Source organism: Oncorhynchus mykiss, chromosome 10 (genome assembly GCF_013265735.2).
Source record: "Oncorhynchus mykiss isolate Arlee chromosome 10, USDA_OmykA_1.1, whole genome shotgun sequence".
Lineage (NCBI taxonomy): Eukaryota > Metazoa > Chordata > Actinopteri > Salmoniformes > Salmonidae > Oncorhynchus > Oncorhynchus mykiss.
In genome coordinates this window covers 47987939-48012065 of record NC_048574.1, presented here as the reverse complement: position 1 = coordinate 48012065, position 24127 = coordinate 47987939, and the positions used below count along the sequence as shown (strand labels likewise).

Genomic DNA, 24127 nt, shown 5'->3' with positions numbered 1-24127 from the left:
TACTTGTAAGACTTAATAAATGTACATTTGACACGACCAGTTTGTTTTGGCTAGCCTACTTTTTGACGGGCATGGAAGGACATGTTTACTGAAAGGTTTTGCTTTGCACTATTACTGCGGGGGGTGACGGTGGATTAAAGCGCTTCATATTGGACTTTTATCCTGAGCCTGCAACCCCTGGTTAGTGGCAGTTACCCCCTGGCCCTGTCACACATGGCTACAATAATGTCATTGGGAATGTATCCTATATCTTACTTATTTGGCTGAGTTTACACAGGCAGTCCAATTCTGATCTTATTATCACATATTGGTCTTTTGGCTGATCAGGTCAGCTCTTGGAAAAAGATGTTGAGGTGAAAGATCTGATATGATTGGTCTAAATACCAATTACTGGGGTGAAAAAAAATTCTGAATTGGTCTGCTTATGTAAATGCTGCCAAAGTGACGCATATTGATCTGTAGAAAAGTCATGCATTCTATACTGAACAAAAATATGAACACAACATGCAACAATTAAAAAATTTTACAGTTCATAATATGAGAATCGGTCAATTTAAATAAATCCAATATGCCCTGATCTATGGATTGGGAATACAGATGCGCATCTGTTGGTCACAGATACCTTAAAATAAAATGGGCCTCGGGATCTCGTCATGGTATATATTTTTGCATTAAAATTGCTATCGATAAAATGCAATTGTGTTTGTTGTCCGTAGCCTATGCCTGCCCATACCATAACCCCACCACCACCATGGGGCACTCTTCATAACATTGACATTAGCAAAGTGCTTGTGCGCACACACACAAGACCATACACATGATCTGCTGTTGTGAGGCTGCCAAATTCTCTAAAACGGAGACTGCTTCTGGTAGAAAAATGAACATTCAATTCTCTGGCAACAGCTCTGGTGGACATTCCTGCAGTCTGCATGCTCCCTAGACTTGAGACATCCATGGCATTGTGTTTGACAACTAAAGTGGCCAGCACAAAGTGCACCTGTTTAATAATGATCATGCCTTTTTAATCAACTTCTTGATATGCCACACCTGTCAGGTGGATGAATTATCTTGGCAAATGAGAAATGCTCACTAACAGGGATGTTAACGAAATTGTGCACAACATTTGAGAAAGTTTTTTTTGTGCATGTGGAACATTGCTGGGATCTTTTATTTCAGCTCATGAAACTTGGGACCAACACTTTAACACATGTTGCGTTGATGTTTTTGTTCAGCGTAGAATAGATGGATGCATCTTCAAGAGGCGTAAAGACACGGATATGCACCTCTGCCTAGCCTTTTAGGTGTGTCATTAATAGCCTCACGTCGAGTCAGTCGTAATTAACCGGTTGTTACGTGTGTCGCCTCTGACCAGGGGTTGGAGTGCGGTCTTTACTTCGTGCGGTGGGAGTAGCATCTATAGGCAGGAATCTCAAATCGGGCGCAGCTTTCTCTGCTACAGAAAGTGTCCCTACAAGTTTGCGGGTTTAGGAGTTGAAAGGTGCAAATTAAATTGATTAGGTCGAGGGGATAAGCATCTCCCAAAGGAGACAGCGAAATGACAGCAATCGAAACTCAGGTGCAATATGGCTCCTACATGACTTCGGAGCAAGTCTACATGACCCAAGAGGATGATTGGGACAGGGACCTTCTGTTGGACCCTGCCTGGGAGAAACAGCAGCGCAAGGTAATTTTTTTTTTATCGAGTCATATTATTAAGTAGGCGGGCCTACAGGTTGCTTGGCATTATGGAAAATTACATTTCGGTCTTGATATCACGTTAAGACTTTATTCTCAATATTCATAATCGGGGCCTATGTAGCCTGCAGGGAGTAACATGGTTAGTGTGATCTCTGTGGATATGTAATGAGTTGTCAGGGAACTCCTTGATTAAATGATTGCAGGCACAATAACATTTTGGGGATGGTTAACATTCTCACTGATCTAAATCAGTACTGGTCATTCATTCACCTGTTTGATTTGGGAAGATTGATTGCACGTAATTATACCAGCTTATACTTAAACCTCTTTTTAATGGTCAGTGCTATCTGGGATCCTTGGGACATTCCTACCCATTAACCATAACCCCTACCAAACCGTAGTCCTTACCTTAACCATTTAAAATGTCAACTTCAATGAGGTAGGGTAGGGACATCCCAAGTATCCCAGATAGTTCTCATTGACCGGGGTAGGCTACATTTTCTATATTTCAGAGAACTCAAAAAAGTGAGAGACCGCAACAGATGGCAACACCAAGACAGTGAGACGTAGAAGTGGCAAGAGCGCTTGCTGCGTTTCAGACCTCCAAATAGACTATTGAACTATAAATACTTAACCTGTACCCCACCCTTTCTATCATGACCCTTCAGCCCATCAATCCCAACTGCCACTTCTAGCGCTTTGCTTCTTCATCACTCTCTGGGGGTTTGAGAGTACATCGTGGTGGACTTATCCATTAAGTGCCCGACGTTTCTTTAAGTAAAAACCTCTAGAGCCTCACCATGCCCCTGTGCTGCTATGCCATTGTATGTTTGTCAGTATCACAGCAAATGAGGCTTTAATACTCTGGAACAGCCATCATGCTAAATTCACGCTGTTTGGGGTGCAGACATCTGACCCGGAAGGTCCTCTTCGAGTGCTTAGGGACTGTTTGCACCAAACAGTGAAGAACAAATGTGATGACTGCACAGGCCAACTTATTTCACACAAGCCTACGGAAATTCTTGTCGTTAGTGGGCCTTGTGATTTCTGTGTTTGTTGCCTGTTACCAGTGGCGTAGTCGGGGTGTATAGATATCAATGCATTAATCACGGCACCCAGAACCCAATCAGTCTCTCGCCATAGCCTTAACATAATTAGCTATGACCACATCAGCTCTATGTTGCACTGCACTCAATAGATGCCCAGGGCCCCTATTTTGTGGATTTTGAGATTTCAGTGCATCGACTATGGTCACCTTTCGCAATGGTGTTTGCGTCCAGTATTTACCTGCAAAAAGTACATATTCCTGTATTATACTATGTATGTACATCTACACCTTTTTATCTATCTTAGGTTTATGGTTGATGACTTAACACGTGTTTGGGTGTTCCCCTGGCTCAGGGTGTGGTTTAGGGATTAGACTTAATCAGTGTTTATGGAGGGTTGTCTGATCCTACCTCTGGTCTCTGGGCCCTGACTGCCACAGGACTGTCTGTCTGTCTACCTACCACCTGTTAGATATCTATTTGGAAAGCCTCCCGAGTGGTGCAATGGTCTAAGGCACTGCAGCGCTAGCTGTGCCGCTAGAGATCCTGGTTTGAGTCCAGGCTCTGCGCAGCCAGCCGCGCCCGGGAGATCCATGGGGCGAATGCACAATTTGGCCCAGCGTCGGCCGTGTTAGAGGAGGGTTTGGCCGGCAGAGATGTTCTTGTCCCATCACGCACTAGTGACTCCTGTGGCGGGCCGGGCGTAATCCTGCTGACATGGTCGCCAGTTGTACGGTGTTTCCCTCCGACACATTGGTAAGGTTCGCTTCCAGGTTAAGTGGGCACTGGGTTAAGTGCGGCTTGGCTTGGTTGTGTTTTGGAGAACGCACGGCCTCTCCCGAGTTGTAGCGAAGGGACAAGACTGTATTGGATACCGCTAAAAAGGGTTGCTGCATAGATTGCTGGATGCAGCTTCCCATGCAAGGTTTCACACCCCTCCACATGCATTAAGGTGCACAGGTGACATGCTCCGCTTCACATAGGGATTTCGATTATGCGTTATACCCACTTAAAGGGGTAGTTCACTATTTTACAGCTTGATGTTAGATGGTTCCTCACTTTGAAAGTAGTGTATATGGGCCAAGATAAAACTGTAGTCCATGGTTCAGTTCTTTAAACGGCCCCTACGAACTTCAGTTAACCTTAGCCACCACAAGCTAGCAATCAATGGAAGTGAAGTAACACCATCTAAGTTGTAAAATAGGGAACTACTCCTTTAAGCATCTCTGAAGGAGTTGGGTTATATTGCTTTGCTCACACAATATTACATTTTGGAGCAAAGCAAGGGAGTCATTTCACTGTACTTGTGCACGTGACATTAAAACGTAATACTTGAAAGGTTTTGCTGTATGGACGTTTGTCAGTGATCATTTATGGAACCACAACTGCTTAAATGTTCTGATCACCTTTCAATCACTTATCTTTTTCCAGCACATGAACCAGTGCGATGTGTGTATTCTAGTCCACTAATTGCTGTGTGAAATTACCAGCCTCTAAAACCATACCATCTCAATGTCTTATTGCGTAGTTATCAATTGGCTTTCCATGCCTCCACTGCATAGTCATTGAATATTGTAACACCCCGATACAGTATGATGGAATGCAGTAAATGCTTTTGGGTGGTCCTGGCCCACCCTGTTTGCGATGAACTAAAAGCGTGGCTAGCAATGAACTACAGCCAAATACGCCAATTACAACTTCCTATGGTCAACGCGATCTATTATTAACTCGTAGAAATGGTGATAACATCAGGTGTATCTTGTCTCGCCTAGTTCACCTGTCATATCTATTTATTTTCTCCCAAGGGTAACTCAAACTATGTGACTGTGAAATCATTCAATAGATTCATTTGAGCCGTTTTTCTACATTCTGAAAGATTAGCAGGGAATTGTGGGGGCTGACTCTGTCGGGAGGGAGGGAGAGAGGGAGGGCAAGATGGGGGAGCCTCTTACAGGCTGTGGAGGGAGGTGGCTGAGAAAGCCATCAGTATGATCAAATGGCAGTTGCTATTCCGGAAGAGGTGTCCTTGTAGGGCCAGCTTCTATAAACTGCCTGGTGTAGGCCAATGGGGGTGGGGAGTTATCGGTGTCAGGAGTCGAGGTCACGCAGGTATTTCTGATGACCCCATATATATATATATATATATATATATGAATTGCTTTACAATTGCAAGGCAAGTGTACATGGCAAAGGCCTTACTTTACACTAGGCAAGTGTCCAGAATGGTGGCATAACTCGCGATGGCAGAGAAGAGCCCCAATAAAAACATTCCCAAGCTTGCTTGGTGCTAGCATTTCCAACGAACTCCTCAACCCCCCCCCCCCCCCCCCCCCCCCCAAATGCCAGTCAAGGGTCTACACACAACTCTGTTGTAACATGTTCTTACGAGTGTCTCCTGTATTCCAAAACACTGTAAATGTGCCCATTATGGCTAATGTCACGCAAATACATTATATTGTATAGGTGTTGGACTAACTGTCTCCAATGTCCCATATAATCCACTGTCATTACGGATATCATTATAGATTTAAATAGTCTGTAAAAATCTATCAGGTTCAGGTAAAAGGGATCTTTATGATAAATCAATTATCTTTGACCAAAAGATCTCTGTTGATCTGGTGTTACAAACTGGACCAACTGAGATTAAATGAAACTTCCCGTGTAAAAGGTCTTTGTACACACGTGTGACACCAGAGGGTAACCGTGTCACTGTGAATGGACCTTGATGATGTCATTATTACAGCTATGTTTGCTGCTCTAGGAGTGGGCAGTGGTGGGATTTGGGAAATATGGGGCATGCTTGATGTCCTAGGTGTTTAAGGTAGAGGGGGGGGGGGGGGTCCTTCTCTGTTAAGACTGAAATTGGATAATCACTCTTAAAGTGGGACATGTGTCATAGATTCTCACTCTCATTCACTGATTATTGTCTTCCATTAATCGTAAACGCCAGAATTTTGATGTATTTTGTGTGGTTTCTGTCTAATGAGATGCAAAATGTACTGCTTGTAGTAGTACCAATGCTACGTTGTTGCATAATGCTTTTGGTTCATCATTTTTTTTTTTTTTTTTTTGTGAGCGCCATTTATAAATCCTTGTCTTTCAATGGATACCATGTTGCATCATCCATAATTGCATGGAAGCCTCCATATGTCTGTACAGTCTAATAAGACTCACTGTACTTTCGACACCAGAAAGCCTACAAATGATGCTGACGCTAGCCCTTTAGCAGTTATAAATAGTCCATGGAGTTTCTGCAGCCTTCTCAAATGCTGGCAGATATGCACGCAGTGCCCGTTGACTCAATGAGCTGCCGGAGCGCCACACTAGTTGACATGCTGTAAGTTATTATGCAATAGTAACTAGCCTGGTCCCAGATCTGTTTGTGCTCTTGTCAGCGCCATTGCTGTCATTGTCAAGCCAAACATAACAATGAGTGACGGGGAGTTGGCATGATAGCACGAACAGACTGGCACTTGTAGGTGGTCACCTTTTTTTCTTTTAGGCATTTTGTAACCTCTGTTAACTCCGAACTCTAATCTCAAACAATTTGTTCAGTTTCTCGATTTTGCGTAGTCTGTCCACGAGAAATGAGACCTCTTGTATACGGTCTGACATGTAATGTGGTAGTGCAGATAACTGTGTAGGGATGGGATTATCATTTCTAGCAGTGATGGCTAAATGTATATGTGCTATATGTTATAGCAGTGATGCCCTCCCGCGTGTTTTTAGAAATGATCATTCCGTGGAGATGCAGACAGGATAGAGGATGTCCGTTGCATTTTGATAGTCACTTACTTGGTGCTTAGTACTCAGTCTATATAATGGGTTTATTACGCGTTAACATGAACCAAACCTATACAAGAAGTGGTGTGGAACAGGAACTATAACCATTCAACAACTCACCTCAGACTTAACACGGGTATGCCATGCTTGTAGTGAAGGAACAATTTGGCACCGTGTTGCCTGCTTTGGGGATGCGCTCATTCTTTCCTCAGAGATGACACTGTGGTACCAACATAACACGTCTACTCGTAGCCCCTTACTGCTGCAAACAAACCAATATTCCATGCATGCTTTTGGCTGTACACCTAAATGTAATACATTAATTTATCTCAGCGGTGGTGAAGAGACCCTTGCTTTGACGTGATTGTTTTGTGCTTTAGGTTGTGATTATGGGTCCTTACACTTTAATTTCATCATCTAATACATTGTTTACAACTCATACAGCTTGTTTACAACTCTTGCCAAAGCCTTTGAGGAGTGAAGAGTGTGACTAGTCATCTCTTGTTGTGTTGTGGTTACAGCGCATTCGGAAAGTATTCAGACCCCTTGACCTTTTTCCACATGTTACATTACAGCCTTTATTCTAAAATGAATTAAAAAAAAATAATAATAATCCTCATCAATCTACACACAATACCCCGTAATGACGAAGCAAAAACAGCTTTTAGAAATACCTCTTTGCTATGATACTCGAAATTGAGCTCAGGTGCATCCTCTTTCCATTGATCATCCTTGATGTTTCTACAACTTGAATGGAGTCCTCCTGTAGTAAATTCAATTGATTGGACATGATTTGGAAAGGCACACACCTGTCCATATAAGGTCCCACAGTTGACAGTGCATGTCAGAAAAAAAACAAGCCAGTATGGTAGAGTGGCCAGATAGAAGTCACTCATTAGTAAAAGGCACATGACAGCCCGCTTTGAGTTTGCCAAAAGGCATCTAAAGGACTCTCAGGCCATTTGAAACAAAATATTCTCTGTTCTGATGAATTCAAGATTGAATTATTTGGCCTGAATGTCAAGTATCACGTCTGGAGGAAACCTGGCACCATCCCTACGGTGAAGCATGATAGTGGCCGCATGATGGCGTGGGGATGTTTTTCAGCGGCAGCGACTGGGAGACTAGTCTGGATCGAGGGAAAGGATCAAAGTACAGAGATCCTTGAGATCCTTGATTTAAGCTCAGGGACCTCAGACTGGGGCGAAGGTTCACCTTCCAACAGGACAACGACCCTTAGCACACAGCCAAGACGATGCAGGAGTGGCTTCGGGACAAGTCTCGGAATGGCCTTGAGTGGACCAGCCAGAGCCCGCACTTGAACCCGATCAAACATCTCTGGAGAGACCTGAAAAATGCTCTGCACTGACGCTCCCCATCCAACCTGACAGAGCTTGAGAGAATCTGCAGAGAAGAATGGGAGAAACACCCCAAATACAGGTGTGCCAAGCTTGTAGTGTCATACCAAAGAAGACTCAGGGCTGTAATCACTGCCAAAGGTGCTTCAACAAAGAACTGACTAAAGGGTCTGAATACTTATGTAAATGTGATATTTCAGTAAAACATTTTTTTTTTATATATTTGCACAAAATTCTAAAAACCAGTTTTTTTGCTTTGTCACTATGGGGTATTGTGTGTAGATTCATGGGGGAGTGGAAAAACGAATCAATTTTCAAATAAGGCTGTAACGTAACAAAATGTGGAAAAATTCAAGTGGTCTGAATATTTTCAAAGTCCACTGCATATTACCTTAGTAATTTACACTGATTACAAGCGTTGTGAAATGCATATTAAACACAAACACACTGGAATGTTATCGCTTATAGTATGTGTTGATATTATTGAAAAAAGACCATCGACAAGGATTCTAATTCTTAAACTGATCTGGGCAGTAATAGAGAATTGTGGATTAGAGTAGTGCTAGCAAAGCAATTCAAGCAGAAAGGGACTGGCAACTAAGCGTTCATTATATGCTGGCAACTCAAGAGGTAACTGGTAGTCATGGAAATGGTGGCAGTACATACAATACATTTTGGGGGGAGATATTGATGCTGATGTGTAACGGTCCTCTTCTATTTCTTGCATGATGGGAGTGTTGGAATGTAGTGATTTGGTGACACCGCTGTTATTTAGCTAAATGCCAGACTCAAATGTATATTTGATAGGTTTAGGGTTAGGGGGTTAGGGAAAATATGATTTTGAATGGAAATCAATTATTGGTGTGTTTGTGTGTGTGTGTACACTAAGCCTATACAACCTCGTGTATGAGTCAGTGTGTCCAGCTATTGTAGATATTCATGAGTGTTTGTGTGCTCATGTTTTCTTTGTGTGTGCAGATGCCTGTCTGTTTCCTCCGTCTGAGCCGTCAGGCTTACGTGTGCCATGCCATTGTATTAAGCGTGCAGGCCCCGTATTCTTACCCACAAGGCAATTCAACAGAATGATGCCCAAACTCCCATTTTTCACTAACACTCTGCCAAACAAAAAACATTGATTGCAAAGTTAAGCAAACCATGCAGCTATATGCACAAGGACAACTTTGAAGAATTTCCACAGAAAATTGTACAAAAAACACTTACTTGAAGAACATTGCAGATGTGACTGTCATTCTGTTACCAAACCTTACATCTCCCTCCGTTTGTGACCACGTTTTCACAAAACTTATCTACTCTTGAGTTAAGAGGCAAAGATGTCGGCAGGAAGAACGGTGGTGTCGGCTATGACATGACACCTTGAGTTTGAAAAAAATATATTTGGGTTATTGAACTACAGTAAGTGAAGTGGATTAACAGCCGGTAACAGAATGACATTATGGGTCCCTGATCTGTACTATACAGAAATACATCATTTATTCATTCTCTTCATGGTGATGTATCCTGACTAGGTACATAAAGGTAGAAAATGTTTTTATATCCTTCTTTGCATGTTTGGGGATTATTCTACACACTGGCTATTATTCTAATGAGCTCCATCCTCAAACAGGACCACATTCTGTCGGTCCAGAGCAGAACCAAGTCTTTACAACTACTTTTTAACATCCACAGGAGTCCGCTGTCAGTCGGGGTGCAATGGGTCAGAGGGTTTGTTACAGTAAATGGAAAGAGGGTGGGTGTCAGTAAGAGCCGGGAGAGGTGACATTGACTGGAGAGACCGGGAGGGAGAGTGTTGTCCAGACTGATTTCACACTCTTGCTTTGACCACCACGCGACATAAGGCAAATTTAAATCGATTATGAGCTGAGCATAACAGTAGGCCAGTGGAAGGGAGGACAGTAAGCAGGTGACCCAACTGTGGTTTGTGACAACTACGAATTCTCATTGTAGCCAATTCAGTTGATGTCAATCTGCTAACAGAATGAGGCATTTGAATCCCTTAATACATCATAAACCCAAGTGTTATCAGTAAAAACATGGACTAATTGGTAGGTCTTCCTTTTACTTGTTACTTCTGTGAACTTTCATTATTCTCCCCCATGAGGGAGAGAAATGAGAAAATATTCTGAACGACAAGACACTGGGCAATATAAAAAAAAATATATATATATGTGTGTTATTAGTTGGCAGGGGTATTTACTTCAACATTATAATGTTTTGATATATTTCTAATACATTTTAAGACTTTTTCTGTTAGCTGTTTTCTAAGACCCCCTTTCCATCTGACTAGAAATCAAAGCCTTTGCTTATTCCACATTTTTGGGATGGAACATTTTGGGAACAAATGTATATATGCCTTAATTTCAACAACGACAACAAAAATAGACTCCTCGCTTTAATTTGACACCAAATTTGATGCACTCCTATGAACTTCACATGTTAGTGCTCATGGGGCTTTTTACATGGAAACGCCCCCACTAACAACAAGGGTTAGTAGAGAGCAGGTGGGCTCCTGACAGATGACTCAGGCCTGCATGCCTGTGGAGGGTGCTAAATCCCAGTGCCAGTCCAGCTCCTTGGAGTACCAGACCAAGGGCCACAGTCTCTCACTGGCCTTAGCCCCATACCTAGCCTCTTTTCCCAGGCTTCCTCACATTCAAGTGAGGAACGAGACTTGGAAGGATGACATGGCAGGACTAAAGCCCCGGACTCGCTATGTTATCAACATGTTCCACAATGATAGCTACTTTATTTTTCCCATAGTTCCCTCTGGTTTGAGGTAATAGGTTGGAGAAGCTGTTGCCCCCAGTGACGGCAACAGGCATCGTTTCTGGTGGAGTTTCTTTGCTTCAATGCTCAGTTTTAGCATTTTTCTGAAGGATAGTTTAGCCTGGAAGTTGTATTAACACCTTAGTGTTAATACAAGCGCTTGTAATATAGTCGTGGCTTGGTACAGTCACTCTCAGCTAGAGAAAGAGTTGCTCAATTACTGAATGGCATGGTGTGCTGGTATGGGAATTTGTGTTATGTGAGTTTAATGGTTCAGCTTTAGAAACAGGTCATTGAGACACGCATTTTGTGGTGAGGCCTTGTTTGTTATTCTGGCTTTATGTGCAATTGATATTTGGACATGAGTTACACCCCCCCCCCCTCCCCCTTAGCGAGCTCAGAACACAACTCTGTAAAGTTGTAGTTCAACACTGGTTATGAATTAGTCTAGAGTTTGCTTAGCAAGGTAGGTGTCGGGTAGGGGATAGGCCATGTTGTGTCAGTATGAATGCCTCTTTTGGTCCAAGTCATTTTTTTGCTAATGTCTTCTTTTTTTTTACCTGTCATACACACGAGATCCATTCCATGTTAATATTCTTTCCACAGTTCTTGGGCATTTTTTTGTTATTCCTTTTTACAAGTGAATTAAACATAATGATCGTGAGGAGGTATTTTAATGAATTCACCGGTAATAAAGAGGTTTTGCAAGAGTGGTCACTGCCTTTCACTGATTTTAAAAAGGACAAAAGGTTAATGATTGTATTATCCCATCCCAAATCCCCAGTGGGCGAGAGAGGTGTTACTGAAAAGCTAACATTGAGAGTTGTTCAAAAAGATCACCCCCCCCCCCCCCCTCTCTCTTTTTTCCCAGCATTCCCTTTCCCCACACTGTTGGTTGAGAGTGTGCTGCAGGAATGCTGTGCTGTCAGCTGTCCCTGGCTACCCGATATAGCCTCCTACACCCACTCATCCGCCTCCCTTCTCCTCCTTCTCTCCCCCCCTCCTCCAACCCGGTCTAAAATTGGGCATCAATGGCAGTAGAGGATGATTTGGGGGGTAGACACCTGCTGCGGAAGAGTCTCCTCTTCCAGATTTAAATCAAATTACATTGGGCCTGAGCATTCTTCAGTCTCTCCATTTCTTTCCCTCTCACGATCTCTCACTCCACTCCAGTTTATGGAAAACGGCACATGCTGTGTTATCTATTTCTTAAGCCCATAGATAAATACAAAACAGATTGGTCTTCACAACTTCCAACAGCTTCACTCTAGGTTCAGTCCTTCCCGCAGACTCTGTTTTCTCTGCGTTGCATTGCCTCAGCAGCTTCTGCATCACATTGTCACGTGTTCAAAATAGTATCCATTACTATGTACTTTTCAAAATGTATAATAGCTATATCGCCTTCTTAGAAAAATAGGTAAATCCCGTACTCATAAATGAATGGGCGTACTGTATAATTTACCCCATGATTTTTTTGTTGTCTCTAAATTATTTATATTTTTCAACAATATAATACAAAGACAATACGAATGGTACCTCCCCATCAGTGGGTGCTCTGGTCAGTGGGTGGGCCCGCCCCGAGACTCCGGCAGGACGAAGGACCAAGCCCCGCCCAACGCCCGGGCGGGCACGGAAGCGAGCACACCCACAACCGCCAGTAACCGAGGTTACACCGCGAAAACAAAATATTAATAACGTCGCAAAGCATACAATAATCACATCCACCCTCACCCCTGATTGGAGGATCTCAAATATTTATACTGTATGTATTAATTCCAACCTTCAGACAGGCGCAGATCAACCCATATTTCCCAGTAAATGGTCCTTCTGCCATTTCCTCTTTCAATACATCCCTCCATTCTACCATGGTGTCTCACTAGGGGACTTGACCTCCCCATCTGCAACATTTCTCTCGAAATTGCCCCAAAAATAACTGACCCTTTACCCAACAGCACAATGACATTTCCTATTGTCTGACTGTGGTCCTTCAAATCCCCCAACAATACAGTTTGCAGGTCCAACCACAACCATTCCTGGACCTGATTCCAAAAACAAGCCAACGATGGACAGTACCAAGAGGGATGATCTATCGATTCTGTTTCTGCGTGGCAGAGTCTGCACCCCTCTGACTGTTCAATGCCCCCATACACTGAGCATTCTTGTTATAGCGAGGATTTGACATAATAGCTTCAACTGAAAAGAACAAATTTGATGCTGTTTTTGTATATCAGTTCATAAACCTGATGCCATGCTATTGGGACATCGGAAATATGTTCCTCAACTATCTTGACTTTTATGCCGCGTAGTTTTACTCTTATGTCATTGTAATAACATTCGTACCGAAGGGGTGGTTGTTGTAGTTTTGGCTTGAAAGTCTGTTATACTGTTCTACACAGTCGACAGCTGTTACACTCCGTCTACATTGGTTATGACAGATGGCGTCTCATTTATGAGATCATTGTGTACTGCAGCTTTCAAGGTGATTCTTTTTCTAGAATTTGAAGTAACCAAAGTAGGATCAGTAGTAACTTAGATATATTGACCCATAACCCCTGAAAAGACACACATGGCGCTCTCCTGTTAAAGGCGTTTTCATAAGAGAAGCATAATGGATTTTGGCCTAAAATATTATGAAGTAGTCTAACACTCTCTCTCTCTCTCTCGCTCTCTCTCTCAGACCTTCACCGCCTGGTGCAACTCTCACCTGCGTAAAGCGGGCACACAGATTGAGAACATTGAGGAGGACTTCAGGAATGGACTCAAACTCATGTTGCTGTTGGAGGTCATCTCAGGTAGTTGGACCCCACAGGCAGAGGGCTCAATTACTGTCCAACATTAACGTTTCACTCTTTTCTGCATGGTGAAATGTCTAAATACACTTCACAATTTCCATTCACTTACATTAATACTAACTTGTGTGTGTGTGTGTGCGTGCAGGTGAAAGGCTTCCCAAGCCAGACAAAGGCAAAATGCGTTTCCACAAAATCGCCAACGTGAACAAGGCCCTGGACTTCATCTGCAGCAAGGGAGTCAAGCTGGTGTCCATCGGCGCCGAGGGTGAGACTCGCGCTCCGAAACCCTTAACTTCTCATAGTGCTCGTCTACTTCCTGCAAATGTATTTCCACATCTTATGTCTCTATCCTCCGATCTAACTGACCCTTGACCTCGGCAGAGATTGTGGATGGTAATGTGAAGATGACCCTGGGGATGATCTGGACCATCATTCTGCGTTTCGCCATCCAGGACATCTCTGTAGAGGGTGAGCACTCTTCAAAGACACAAAGACAAACCCCTCTGAGCACCTTCCAATTCGTCAGTCATATATGTGACATATGCAATAGGCATTTCTCATGGTTAGGGTTATTTCTATGCTATAAACGGATCAAACATAAAAAATTAAATTCTACCTTACATCATTGTGTGTGTTCAGAGACCTCTGCTAAGGAGGGGCTATTGCTGTGGTGCCAGAGGAAGACTGCCCCCTACAGGAATGTCAATGTGCAGAACTTCCACATCAGGTGAGCAGCCACTACTCTGTTCTGGTCACATAGCTGGCTCACAACATGTCACATACATTCTGTAGTCACTGATATGTGTTTTAGTCATGGTTTACATCCTGATTCAGAACATTACAATGTTCTGAATCTGCGCAGTTGTTAGAGGAGATTCTTCATCTCACTGTTACACTTTCACATTTTCTTCTCTCTCTTCACACATCCTGTTTACCTCTTTCACAGATCCTATGCATTCATCTCTTTTTGTTCCTCCTTTTCGTCTTTGATTGATTTGTATATCATTCTCTCCATCTATCTCTCTCCCTGGGTCTGTGTCTCAGTTGGAAGGATGGCCTGGCACTGTGTGCCCTCATCCACAGACACAGACCTGACCTCATTGACTACTCCAAACTGCGCAAGGTGCTCTTCCCACCCACATCCCTGCATGATTGGTCCGCACCTCCCTGGTCCACACTCAGCCAGTCTCTCCACTTGCCCACACAAACATCACTCAAGCAGCCCGCACCATTGTCCACACCCGTAGTCTACTCTGAACCTTTTGTAATGTATTTTTTGGGGTCATTTTGATTCTTCTAAAAGCTTTTTTGTTCTCTAACTGAACAGTGGTGAGGCTGGAGGAACTGGCATAGACAACTGAACTGTGCTTTGGCTAACATTACTGACGGACCGATTCTGTTAAGACACTGGTTTGAAGTAACAATCGAATACCTGCTCGAGATGGTTCAGTGTACTATTCTTTAAAACAGTGCATGTTTTATATGAATTGACACAACAACAAAAAAAGACCTTGAAATGATCCAGCATCATCATCTTGAGGGAAATGACTAAAATGGCAACAATGCATGGAGTGGCTTCAGACGTGATTACAATGTGATGGACTATGAGAACTAATTCAATCTTAGTTATATTATCTTTAAACGTCATGAACTCTGACACGTTTCGGCAGCGTTGCTTTCGCCAGGGAGTACAGTGATGCACCATCTTCTTTTGAACAGACCGTGTTCCAAACAGTATTTCTGACATGGTGAATGGAAAGCGAGCTGCCGACGTAGTTCAGAATGTCTGAGTGCATCCTGTCTGTTTGAACTAGTGCTGGTCTTTAGCCTCTTACTCACCGAGTCCTCTCTGTGTGTGTGTGTGTAGGATGACCCCATGGGCAATCTCAACACTGCCTTCGAGGTAGCAGAGAAGTACCTGGACATCCCCAAGATGTTGGATGCTGAAGGTGAACCACCTTTCTTACAGAACTCCAAGAATCTAAGTTACACAGCGCATTCGGAACGTATTCCGACCCCTTGGCTTTTCCCACATTTGTGTTACGTTACAGCTTTCTGCATTTCCCTCTTCAATCTGCACACCATACCCCATAATGACAAAATGCGAAAACGGCTTTTTAGAAATTTTAGCAAGTCAAAAAAAAATTTTTTGAAACGAATTACCTTATTTACATAAGTATTCAGATCCTTTGCTATGAGACTCAAATTTGAGCTCAGGTGCATCCTGTTTCCATTGATTGTCCTTAGCGTGTTTGTACAACTTGATTGGAGTCCACCTGTGGTAAATTCAATTGATTGGACATTATTTGGAAAGTCACACACCTGTCTATATAAAGTCCCACAGTTGACAGTGCATGTCAGAGCAAAAACCAAGCATTAAGGTCGAAGGAATTGTCGTTAGAGCTCTGAGACAGAATTGTCTCAAGGCACAGGTCTGGGGAAGGTAAATGAAAAATGTCAGTATTAAAGGCCCCAAGAACACATAATTCTTAAATGGAAGAAGTTTGGAAGCACCAAGAATCTTCCAAGAGCTGGGCCGCCCGGCCAAATTGAGCAATCGGGGGAGAAGTGCCTTGGTCAGTGAGGTGACCAAGAAACCAATGGTCACACTGACAGAGCTCCAGAGTTCCTCTATGGAGATGGGAGAACCTACCTATAAAATTTGATTTGATTTGAGAAGGACAACCATCTCTGCAGAACTCCACCAATTAGTCCTTTATGGTAGAGTGGCCAGATGGAAGCCACTCTTCAGTAAAAAGCACATGACAGCCTGCTTGGAGTTTGCCAAAAGGCACCTAAAGACTCTGACCATGGAAAAACAAGATTCTCTGTTCTGATGAAACCAATAATGAACTATTTGGCCTGAATGCCAAGCGTCACGTCTGGAAGAAACCTGGCACAATCCCTACGTTGAAACATGGTGGTGGCAACATCATGCTGTGGGGATGTTTTTCAGTGGCAGGGACTGGGAGACTAGTCAGGATCGAGGGAAAGATGAACGGAGCCAAGCACAGAGAGATCCTTGATGAAAACCTGCTCCAGAGAGCTCAAAACCTCAGACTGGGGCGACGGTTCACCTTCCAACAGGACAACGACCCTAAGTACTCAGCCAAGACAACGCAGTAGTGGCTTCGGGACAAGTCTCTGAATGTCCTTGAGGAGCCCGGACTTGAACCCGATCAAACATCTATGGAGAGACCTGAAAATAGCTGTGCAGCGATGTTTCCCATCCAACCTGACAGAGCTTGAGAGGAACTGCAGAGAAGAATGGGAGAAACACCCCAAATACAGGTGTGCCAAGCTTTTAGCGTCATACTCGAGACTGTAATCACTGCCTAAAGGGTGATATTTCAGTTTTTTTTGTGTGAATACATTTGCAAAAATATTTAGAATAAGGCTGTAACCTAACAAAATGTGAAATATGTCGAGGGCTTTGAATACTTTCCGAATGCACTGTAGCATTAAGACGGATCTTAGCTGCTGACAAAAAGCACACATTTTCATAAGCGCTCATTTTGTCTGAACCAGAATGAGGAACAAATGTTTTCTCTGGACATCGATGGCAATAATTTAGACTTTTTCTTTCCATTTGAGATATTGTGAACACCCCAAAGCCCGATGAGAAAGCCATCATGACCTATGTGTCCTGCTTCTATCATGCCTTCGCTGGAGCCGAGCAGGTGAGATTCACCCAAGAAATGACTGGGAGTTTATATATGGAGTGTGCGACTCACTTGTATTTGTTATAGTTTGAGGTTTCCTCACTGACCACCATTCTACGTAGCCTTTCCCCTTAGAGGTCCAGCCTGGACATCCTCCCTGACCTCTCTTCTTGTGTCCTAGGCCGAGACGGCTGCCAAGAGGATCTGCAAGGTGCTGGCTGTCAACCAGGAGAACGAGAAACTCATGGAGGAGTATGAGAAGCTGGCCAGTGAGGTGAGTGGGCAGCCTTTTTAGTTTGACCCATTCTCGGTCCATTCCAAATAATGTCTCAGTGTTAAGATGGCTTCAGTGGACGCATCTCGGTACTACCCTCTCCCCTTAGCTGCTGGAGTGGATCCGTCGCACCATCCCCTGGCTGGAGAACCGTGTGGCCGAGCAAACCATGCGCGCCATGCAGCAGAAGCTGGAGGACTTCCGTGACTACCGTCGTGTCCACAAGCCTCCCAAGGTGCAGGAGAAGTGTCAGCTGGAGATTAACTTCAACACCCTGCAGACCAAGCTGAGGCTGAGCAACAGGCCAGCCTTCATGCCCTCCGAGGGCAAGATGGTGTCGGTACGTCCCCCCCTCCCGTTAACCCGCCCTTTCACTCTTATTACAGTCATCTGGTCCCTTGTCTGTCATGTTCTCATTCACTGAGCCCCTGGTTTGTCTCGGACTTGTCTCCCCTCAGGACATTGCCAATGCCTGGAAGGGTCTGGAGCAGGTAGAGAAGGGCTATGAGGAGTGGCTGCTCACTGAGATCCGCCGCCTGGAGAGGCTGGACCACCTGGCTGAGAAGTTCAAGCAGAAGTGTTCCCTGCATGAGTCCTGGACCTCAGGTATGGGAGATGGCTCTTTCCATTTCTGAGGGGAGACTCTCAATGATCTCAAATCAAGTGGAGGGTTTGTGTTTTGTTTAGGTTGTAAAAATCCTGCTCTGAACTTTGTAATAGCTGTAAATGGATTTCTACTTGCGTTTTAGTCAAGTGTGTCTCTCTGTGGCCCTCAGGTAAGGTGGAGCTGCTGTCCATGAAGGACTATGAGTCTGCCTCACTGATGGAGATCCGTGCCCTGATGAGGAAGCACGAGGCGTTTGAGAGCGACCTGGCCGCCCACCAGGACAGAGTGGAGCAGATTGCTGCCATCGCCCAGGAGCTCAAGTAAGAAAGGGCGAGGGAAAAGAGAGCCAGACTGATCGAATGATAAAGATGGAGGAGAGAGTGTGAGAGGGAAAAGGAAGAAAATGCCCCTTCCTCTTTTGGCCTGAAATTACTCCAATGCTAGCTCCAATCTCATATTCTTCATGTCCTAGTGAGCTGGACTATCATGACGCCGTCACCATCAACGCCCGCTGCCAGGGTATTTGTGACCAGTGGGACAACCTGGGCACCTTGACCCAGAAGAGGAGAGACTCACTGGAGGTACCCTGGAGACAGACAGGCATTACCCTATTTCTCACCTCCACATAACACTGTGCCTTCCTACCCTCTATATAACCTACCTTACTTCCAGTAAATAGGCTTCGGAAGTTGTCTTTTTCTCACCCTCCATACAAGTCTGGGATGACCTCAATTACCAGGTGATAACACCGACTGGCTGGTGTGTGTTTTTTCAGCGTGTGGAGAAGCTGTGGGAGACCATCGACCAGCTGTACCTGGAGTTTGCCAAGAGAGCAGCCCCCTTCAACAACTGGATGGACGGAGCCATGGAGGACTTGCAGGACATGTTCATTGTGCACAGCATTGAGGAGATTCAGGTAGGAAGCAAAGAGAGGGAGGGGGCATGATAGGTGGGGGGGGGGCATTCTTGTTACATCCATTTATCATTCCTTCCCTCCACTTTCTCCTCTTCATCATTCCCTTTGCTCCTCCTCTTCCTCAGAGTCTGATCACAGCCCATGACCAGTTCAAGGCCACTCTGCCAGAGGCTGATAAGGAGCGCATTGCAACCATGGGCATCCAGAATGAGATCGTGAAGATCGCGCAGACCTACGGCATCAAGCTGTCAGGAGTCAACCCCTACACCAACCTTTCCCCCCAGGACATCACCGACAAATGGGATGCTGTGAGTACATGTCCATCTCTTTTTGCTATTGTCTGCTCAGGGAAAGGGATTGACCCCTCTCGTTCTAGCGACGTTCTAAACAAACTCAATGCAACGATTCTTTGGTTATCATTCAAACGTTTAACACGGATCAATCAGGATGCCTCAAGCTCCAGGTCCAGTAATCAATGTTGTCCTTTATCTGCTGTGTGTAGGTGAAACACCTGGTGCCCCTCAGGGATCAGATGCTGCAGGAGGAGGTGGCCAGGCAGCAGTCCAACGAGAGGCTGAGGCGCCAGTTCGCTGCCCAGGCCAACATCATTGGACCCTGGATCCAGACCAAGATGGAGGTAACCAATACCCCACAGCTCAAACTCACATCTTCATTAGATTATTCCAGATCTGTTTTATGAGTGTTCAAGCATATCCTCTCAAGACAAAGTCGACGAATCCTGTATTTTAACACCTTTTATGTGATGTGTATGTTTGGTTTGATTCTATGGAACCCAGGACTCCCTTTAAAACATTTGCCATCCTGGCTGAATAAATCAATGAATCGTCATTGTACTCTAACACAGCCCCTCTTTCCTCCTGTAGGAGATCAGCCACGTGTCTGTGGACATCGCCGGCTCCCTGGAGGAACAGATGAGCAACCTGAAGCAGTACGAGCAGAACATCATAAACTACAAGTGCAACATCGACAAGCTGGAGGGAGACCACCAGCTCAGCCAGGAGTCCCTCATCTTCGACAATAAGCACACCAACTACACCATGGAGGTATTGCCACGGGGTTCCCATCTTTATGTCCTCCTCTCCCCACCTTCTCTCTCCTCTCTCCCTGTCTGTATTGTAGACCTGTGAAGTCTTCAGATTCTATCCTATATTCTCCCCTCTCCTCTCAGCATGTGCGTGTAGGCTGGGAGCAGCTCCTGACCACCATTGCCCGCACCATCAACGAGGTGGAGAACCAGATCCTGACCCGAGATGCCAAGGGCATCAGCCAGGAGCAGCTCAACGAGTTCAGAGCCTCATTCAACCACTTTGACAGGGTAAGAATCGCTAGGAATCGTTACGCTTAACATTACATCCCTTTCCTGCCCATGTGGCTTAGTGATCTTTGTTTTTCCTTTTGTAGAAGAGAAATGGTATGATGGACCCAGATGACTTCCGCGCCTGTCTCATCTCCATGGGATACGATCTGGTGAGTCGGACTGCTTCAGGACCAGTGTTGACAACTTAACGACTTTGTTTTTTCAGACCCCCTCCAGTGACTTTTATTGGTAAATGATTCTAGCCACAAATTCTTCTACTTTTCAGGCTGCGGACGGTTTTGAGACTGAGGGGTTTCTATGGTTTTGACAGCATTTAGCGACTTTTTCACTCAATTCTGCTGCAAATGAGAGTGGGAGAAGCTGTCTGTGAAACAGAAGTTACAGCAACGGAGCACACATTGGCAGAAAAGCACAAATGGAGGGGGTGTGCAGCGGGAGAGGGGGGCGAAAACGCTATGCCGGGCAGAGAAGCACAAGGAGAGGGGCTGAAAACGCTATGCCGAGGACCACAGCTTTTACAAGGCAAATTGATGCCGTGACTTCATCGGAGCCAATAGCAGATCTCACTGAAAGTGTTGGCAACACTGTTCAGGACCCAGTCATTTGAGGCAATGGACATACAGTGCATTGGTTTCTGTGTGAGTAATTATTTGTTGTACTTATATAATCATTTCTTCCTTTCTCTCGCTGTCCCCCAGGGTGAGGTGGAGTTTGCCCGCATCATGACGCTGGTGGATTCCAACAACACAGGTGTGGTGACCTTCCAGGCCTTCATCGACTTCATGACCCGTGAGACTGCCGAGACAGACACCGCCGATCAGGTCATGGCCTCATTCAAGATCCTGGCCTCTGACAAGGTGAGTTGGGCAGCACCATTATTGCACCTATATTCTTCTGCGAAGTCTGTCACATGGAGTCACTGATTTTGGTTGTGATGTCGGTGGTGGGACCCTTGATAACCCTTGTTGACCTGCGTCCTCCCCTCCCAGACATACATCACAGTGGAAGAACTGCGCAGGGAGCTGCCCCCAGAGCAGGCCGACTACTGCATCAGCCGCATGACCAGTTACATCGGCAGCGGCGCGCCCCCAGGCGCCCTGGACTACATCTCCTTCTCCAGTGCCCTGTACGGAGAGAGCGACTTATAAACACAACCCAGACCCTCTACTGTTCTGTTCCCCAAGACCACCCACAGGCTTTGCTCCGATGCCCTGAACTTCATTAGTAACCGTCAGGTCAACCAAGAACCCTTGAGAGAGCAAATATGAACTTTCACAATATCAGGATTCCTATATTCGTCACTGTCTGCAGTTTATGATTTCGCAATGTTTGGCCCAGCAAGGCCACTAGACTGTGAGTAGTTAAACTGAGGCACTTGTATCAGGACCTTTTTATTCTCATTGACTAAGGCACTAGGAGCAAAGCCGCCCTCATACTCATTCGGGCGACTTTTGTTTTGGAGAAGGGAAAAAATTAAAGTACTTTAAGGAAGGAACTTGGTGTCAGATGTCTCTGATTGCGAAGGGTGCTGATGCATGCTATTTATGTCACTAGTTCCATCCAACTCGCCTGTCCTACTGAGCTGTGAGGTCATCTACGTCAGGTTTGGGGTCAAATCACTACATCCCATTTCACTACTTGCAGGTGTGAAGTATCTTAGGGTATAGTCCGGAATGTATGTGTGTTCTGGCCAAGAAGGTGTGGGGGAACTGACTGTAGGGGGTAATACATGTATAAGGGGTCTATGACAACATACTGCAGTAGATATAATTGTTCTCCCTCCACTGGTCAAGTCTAACTGTAGGGAAGGCTTTAGGAGAGCTCTTAAGTTAAGGTTCAGCATACGCTAGAACATGACTGTATTATGAAGTGACAGGATATAGAGGGACAATGAGAGAGCTCTTTTAACTAAGCAAGTCAGTTAAATCAAATTCTTATCTACAATGACGGCCTAGGAACAGTGGATTAACTGCTTTGTTCAGGGGCAGAACGACCCATTTTTACCTTGTCAGCTCGGGGATTCAATATAGCAACCTTTCGGTTACTGGCCCAACGCTCTAACCACTAGGCTACCTGCCGCCCCATGCATGTGCATTGGAGTTTCCTCGGTTAACGGACACATGTTAGTGTCATGCAATGTACGATTTGGAGGTTTGCGAGGATGAGGAGCAGAAGGTTGGAGACTAAAAAGGCATCTCAGGACAACTGAATAAAGTGCCCGAGTTCAACTGTCCTCATGTTCTGTTAGTTGCGTTTAGCCTAATCTTTCCCATTTTCCCAACCCATGCTTGTATACTCTCTTTCGCAATCTTCATTTCTCTTTAACAGTGACACCTGACGATAATTGGTGGTACTCCTTGAATCTTTGATACAACAGCTTACAGGAGCATAAGCATTTGGTTCTGAAGATCTCACCCCATCCACAGTATGACAAGCTGATACACTCGAGTTTATTTAATTGAGTTTAATTAGTTTTATTCCTTATGTTTCCGTCTTTTACGCTTTAATGACAAAACAGAAAAGTCTTCAATCAAATAAGTAAGATGACCGCTTCAAGCACATCATTGGGACAAAGGTATATCTGCAGTGCGTGTATGTATACAGCTGGGAGAACAAGTATTTGATACACTGCTGATTTTGCAGGTTTTCCTACTTACAAAGCATGTAGAGGTCTATAATTTTTATCATAGGTACACTTCAACTGTGAGACGGAATCTAAAACAATCACATTGTATGATTTTTAATTAATTTGCATTTTATTGCATGACATAAGAATTTGATCACCTACCAACCAGTAAGAATTCCAGCTCTCACAGACCTGTTAGTTTTTCTTTAAGAAGCCCTCCTGTTCTCCACTCATTACCTGTATTAACTGCACCTGTTTGAACTTGTTACCTGTATAAAAGACACCTGTACACACACTCAAACAGACTCCAATCTCTCCACAATGGCCAAGACCAAAGAGCTGTGTAAGGACATCGGGGATAAAATTGTAGACCTGCACAAGGCTGGGATGGGCTACAGGACAATAGGCAAGCAGCTTGGTGAGAAAGCAACAACTGTTGGTGCAATTATTAGAAATTGGAAGAAGTTCAAGATGACGGTCAATCACCTCAATCTGGGGCTCCATGCAAGATCTCACCTCGTGGGGCATCAATGGTCATGAGGAAGGTGAGGGATCAGCCCAGAACTACACGGCAGGACCTGGTCAATGACCTGAAGAGAGCTGGGACCACAGTCTCAAAGAACCATTAGTAACACACTACGCCGCCATGTGTTAAAATCCTGCAGCGCACGCAAGGTCCCCCTGCTCAAGCCAGCGCATGTCCAGGCCCGTCTGAAGTTTGCCAATGACCATCTGGATGATCCAGAGGAGGAATGGGAGACGGTCATGTGGCCTGATGAGACAAAAATAGAGCTTTTTGGTCTAAACTCCACTTGCCGTGTTTGGAGGAAGAAGGATGAGTACAACCTCAAGAACACCCTCCCAACCGTGAAGCATGGAGGTGGAAACATCATTCTATGCTTTTCTGCAAAGGGGACAGGACGACTGCACCGTATTGAAGGGAGGATGGATGGGGCCATGTATCGCGAGATCTTGGCCAACCACCTCCTTCCCTTAGTAAGAGCATTGAAGATGGGTCATGGCTGGGTCTTCCAGCATGACAACGACCCGAAACACACAGCCGGGCAACTAAGGAGTGGCCTAGCCAGTCTCCAGACCTGAACTCAATAGAAGTTCTTTGGAGGGAGCTGAAAGTCCGTATTGCCCAGCGACAGCCCTGAAACCTGAAGGATCTGGAGAAGGTCTGTATGGAGGAGTGGGCCAAAAACCCTGCTGCAGTGTATACAAACCTGGTGAAGAACT

General features: G+C 44.8%; 1 protein-coding gene across 2 annotated transcripts; it reads left to right on the top strand.

Moving 5' to 3' along the window:
* The first annotated feature begins 1349 nt into the window (after window positions 1–1349).
* LOC110534132 (alpha-actinin-3) lies at window positions 1350–21754 on the top strand. Of its 2 annotated transcripts, none has more exons than XM_036933235.1 (21): window positions 1350–1684; window positions 13347–13461; window positions 13607–13726; window positions 13843–13929; window positions 14101–14188; window positions 14506–14584; window positions 15329–15410; window positions 17056–17141; window positions 17305–17397; window positions 17507–17737; window positions 17856–18003; window positions 18174–18324; window positions 18477–18585; window positions 18780–18920; window positions 19046–19228; window positions 19423–19557; window positions 19805–19984; window positions 20110–20256; window positions 20343–20408; window positions 20958–21116; window positions 21249–21754. In XM_036933235.1, exons 1-21 carry the CDS (start codon window positions 1556–1558, stop codon window positions 21405–21407), a joined length of 2688 nt encoding a protein of 895 aa, XP_036789130.1. In that variant the 5' UTR covers window positions 1350–1555; the 3' UTR covers window positions 21408–21754. The 2 variants fall into 2 exon arrangements, with proteins under 2 accessions (XP_036789130.1, XP_036789131.1); XM_036933236.1 differs by lacking the exon at window positions 1350–1684 and adding an exon at window positions 3447–3500.
* Window positions 21755–24127: the final 2373 nt, after the last annotated feature.

Coding starts and splice junctions, on each gene's coding strand:
- LOC110534132 (XM_036933235.1), top strand. CDS start 1,556: ATGACAGCAATCGAAACTCAGGTGCAATATGGCTCCTACATGACTTCG. Junction 13,462..13,606: donor GCTGTTGGAGGTCATCTCAG/GTAGTTGGACCC, acceptor GTGTGCGTGCAG/GTGAAAGGCTTCCCAAGCCA. Junction 13,930..14,100: donor CCAGGACATCTCTGTAGAGG/GTGAGCACTCTT, acceptor GTGTGTGTTCAG/AGACCTCTGCTAAGGAGGGG.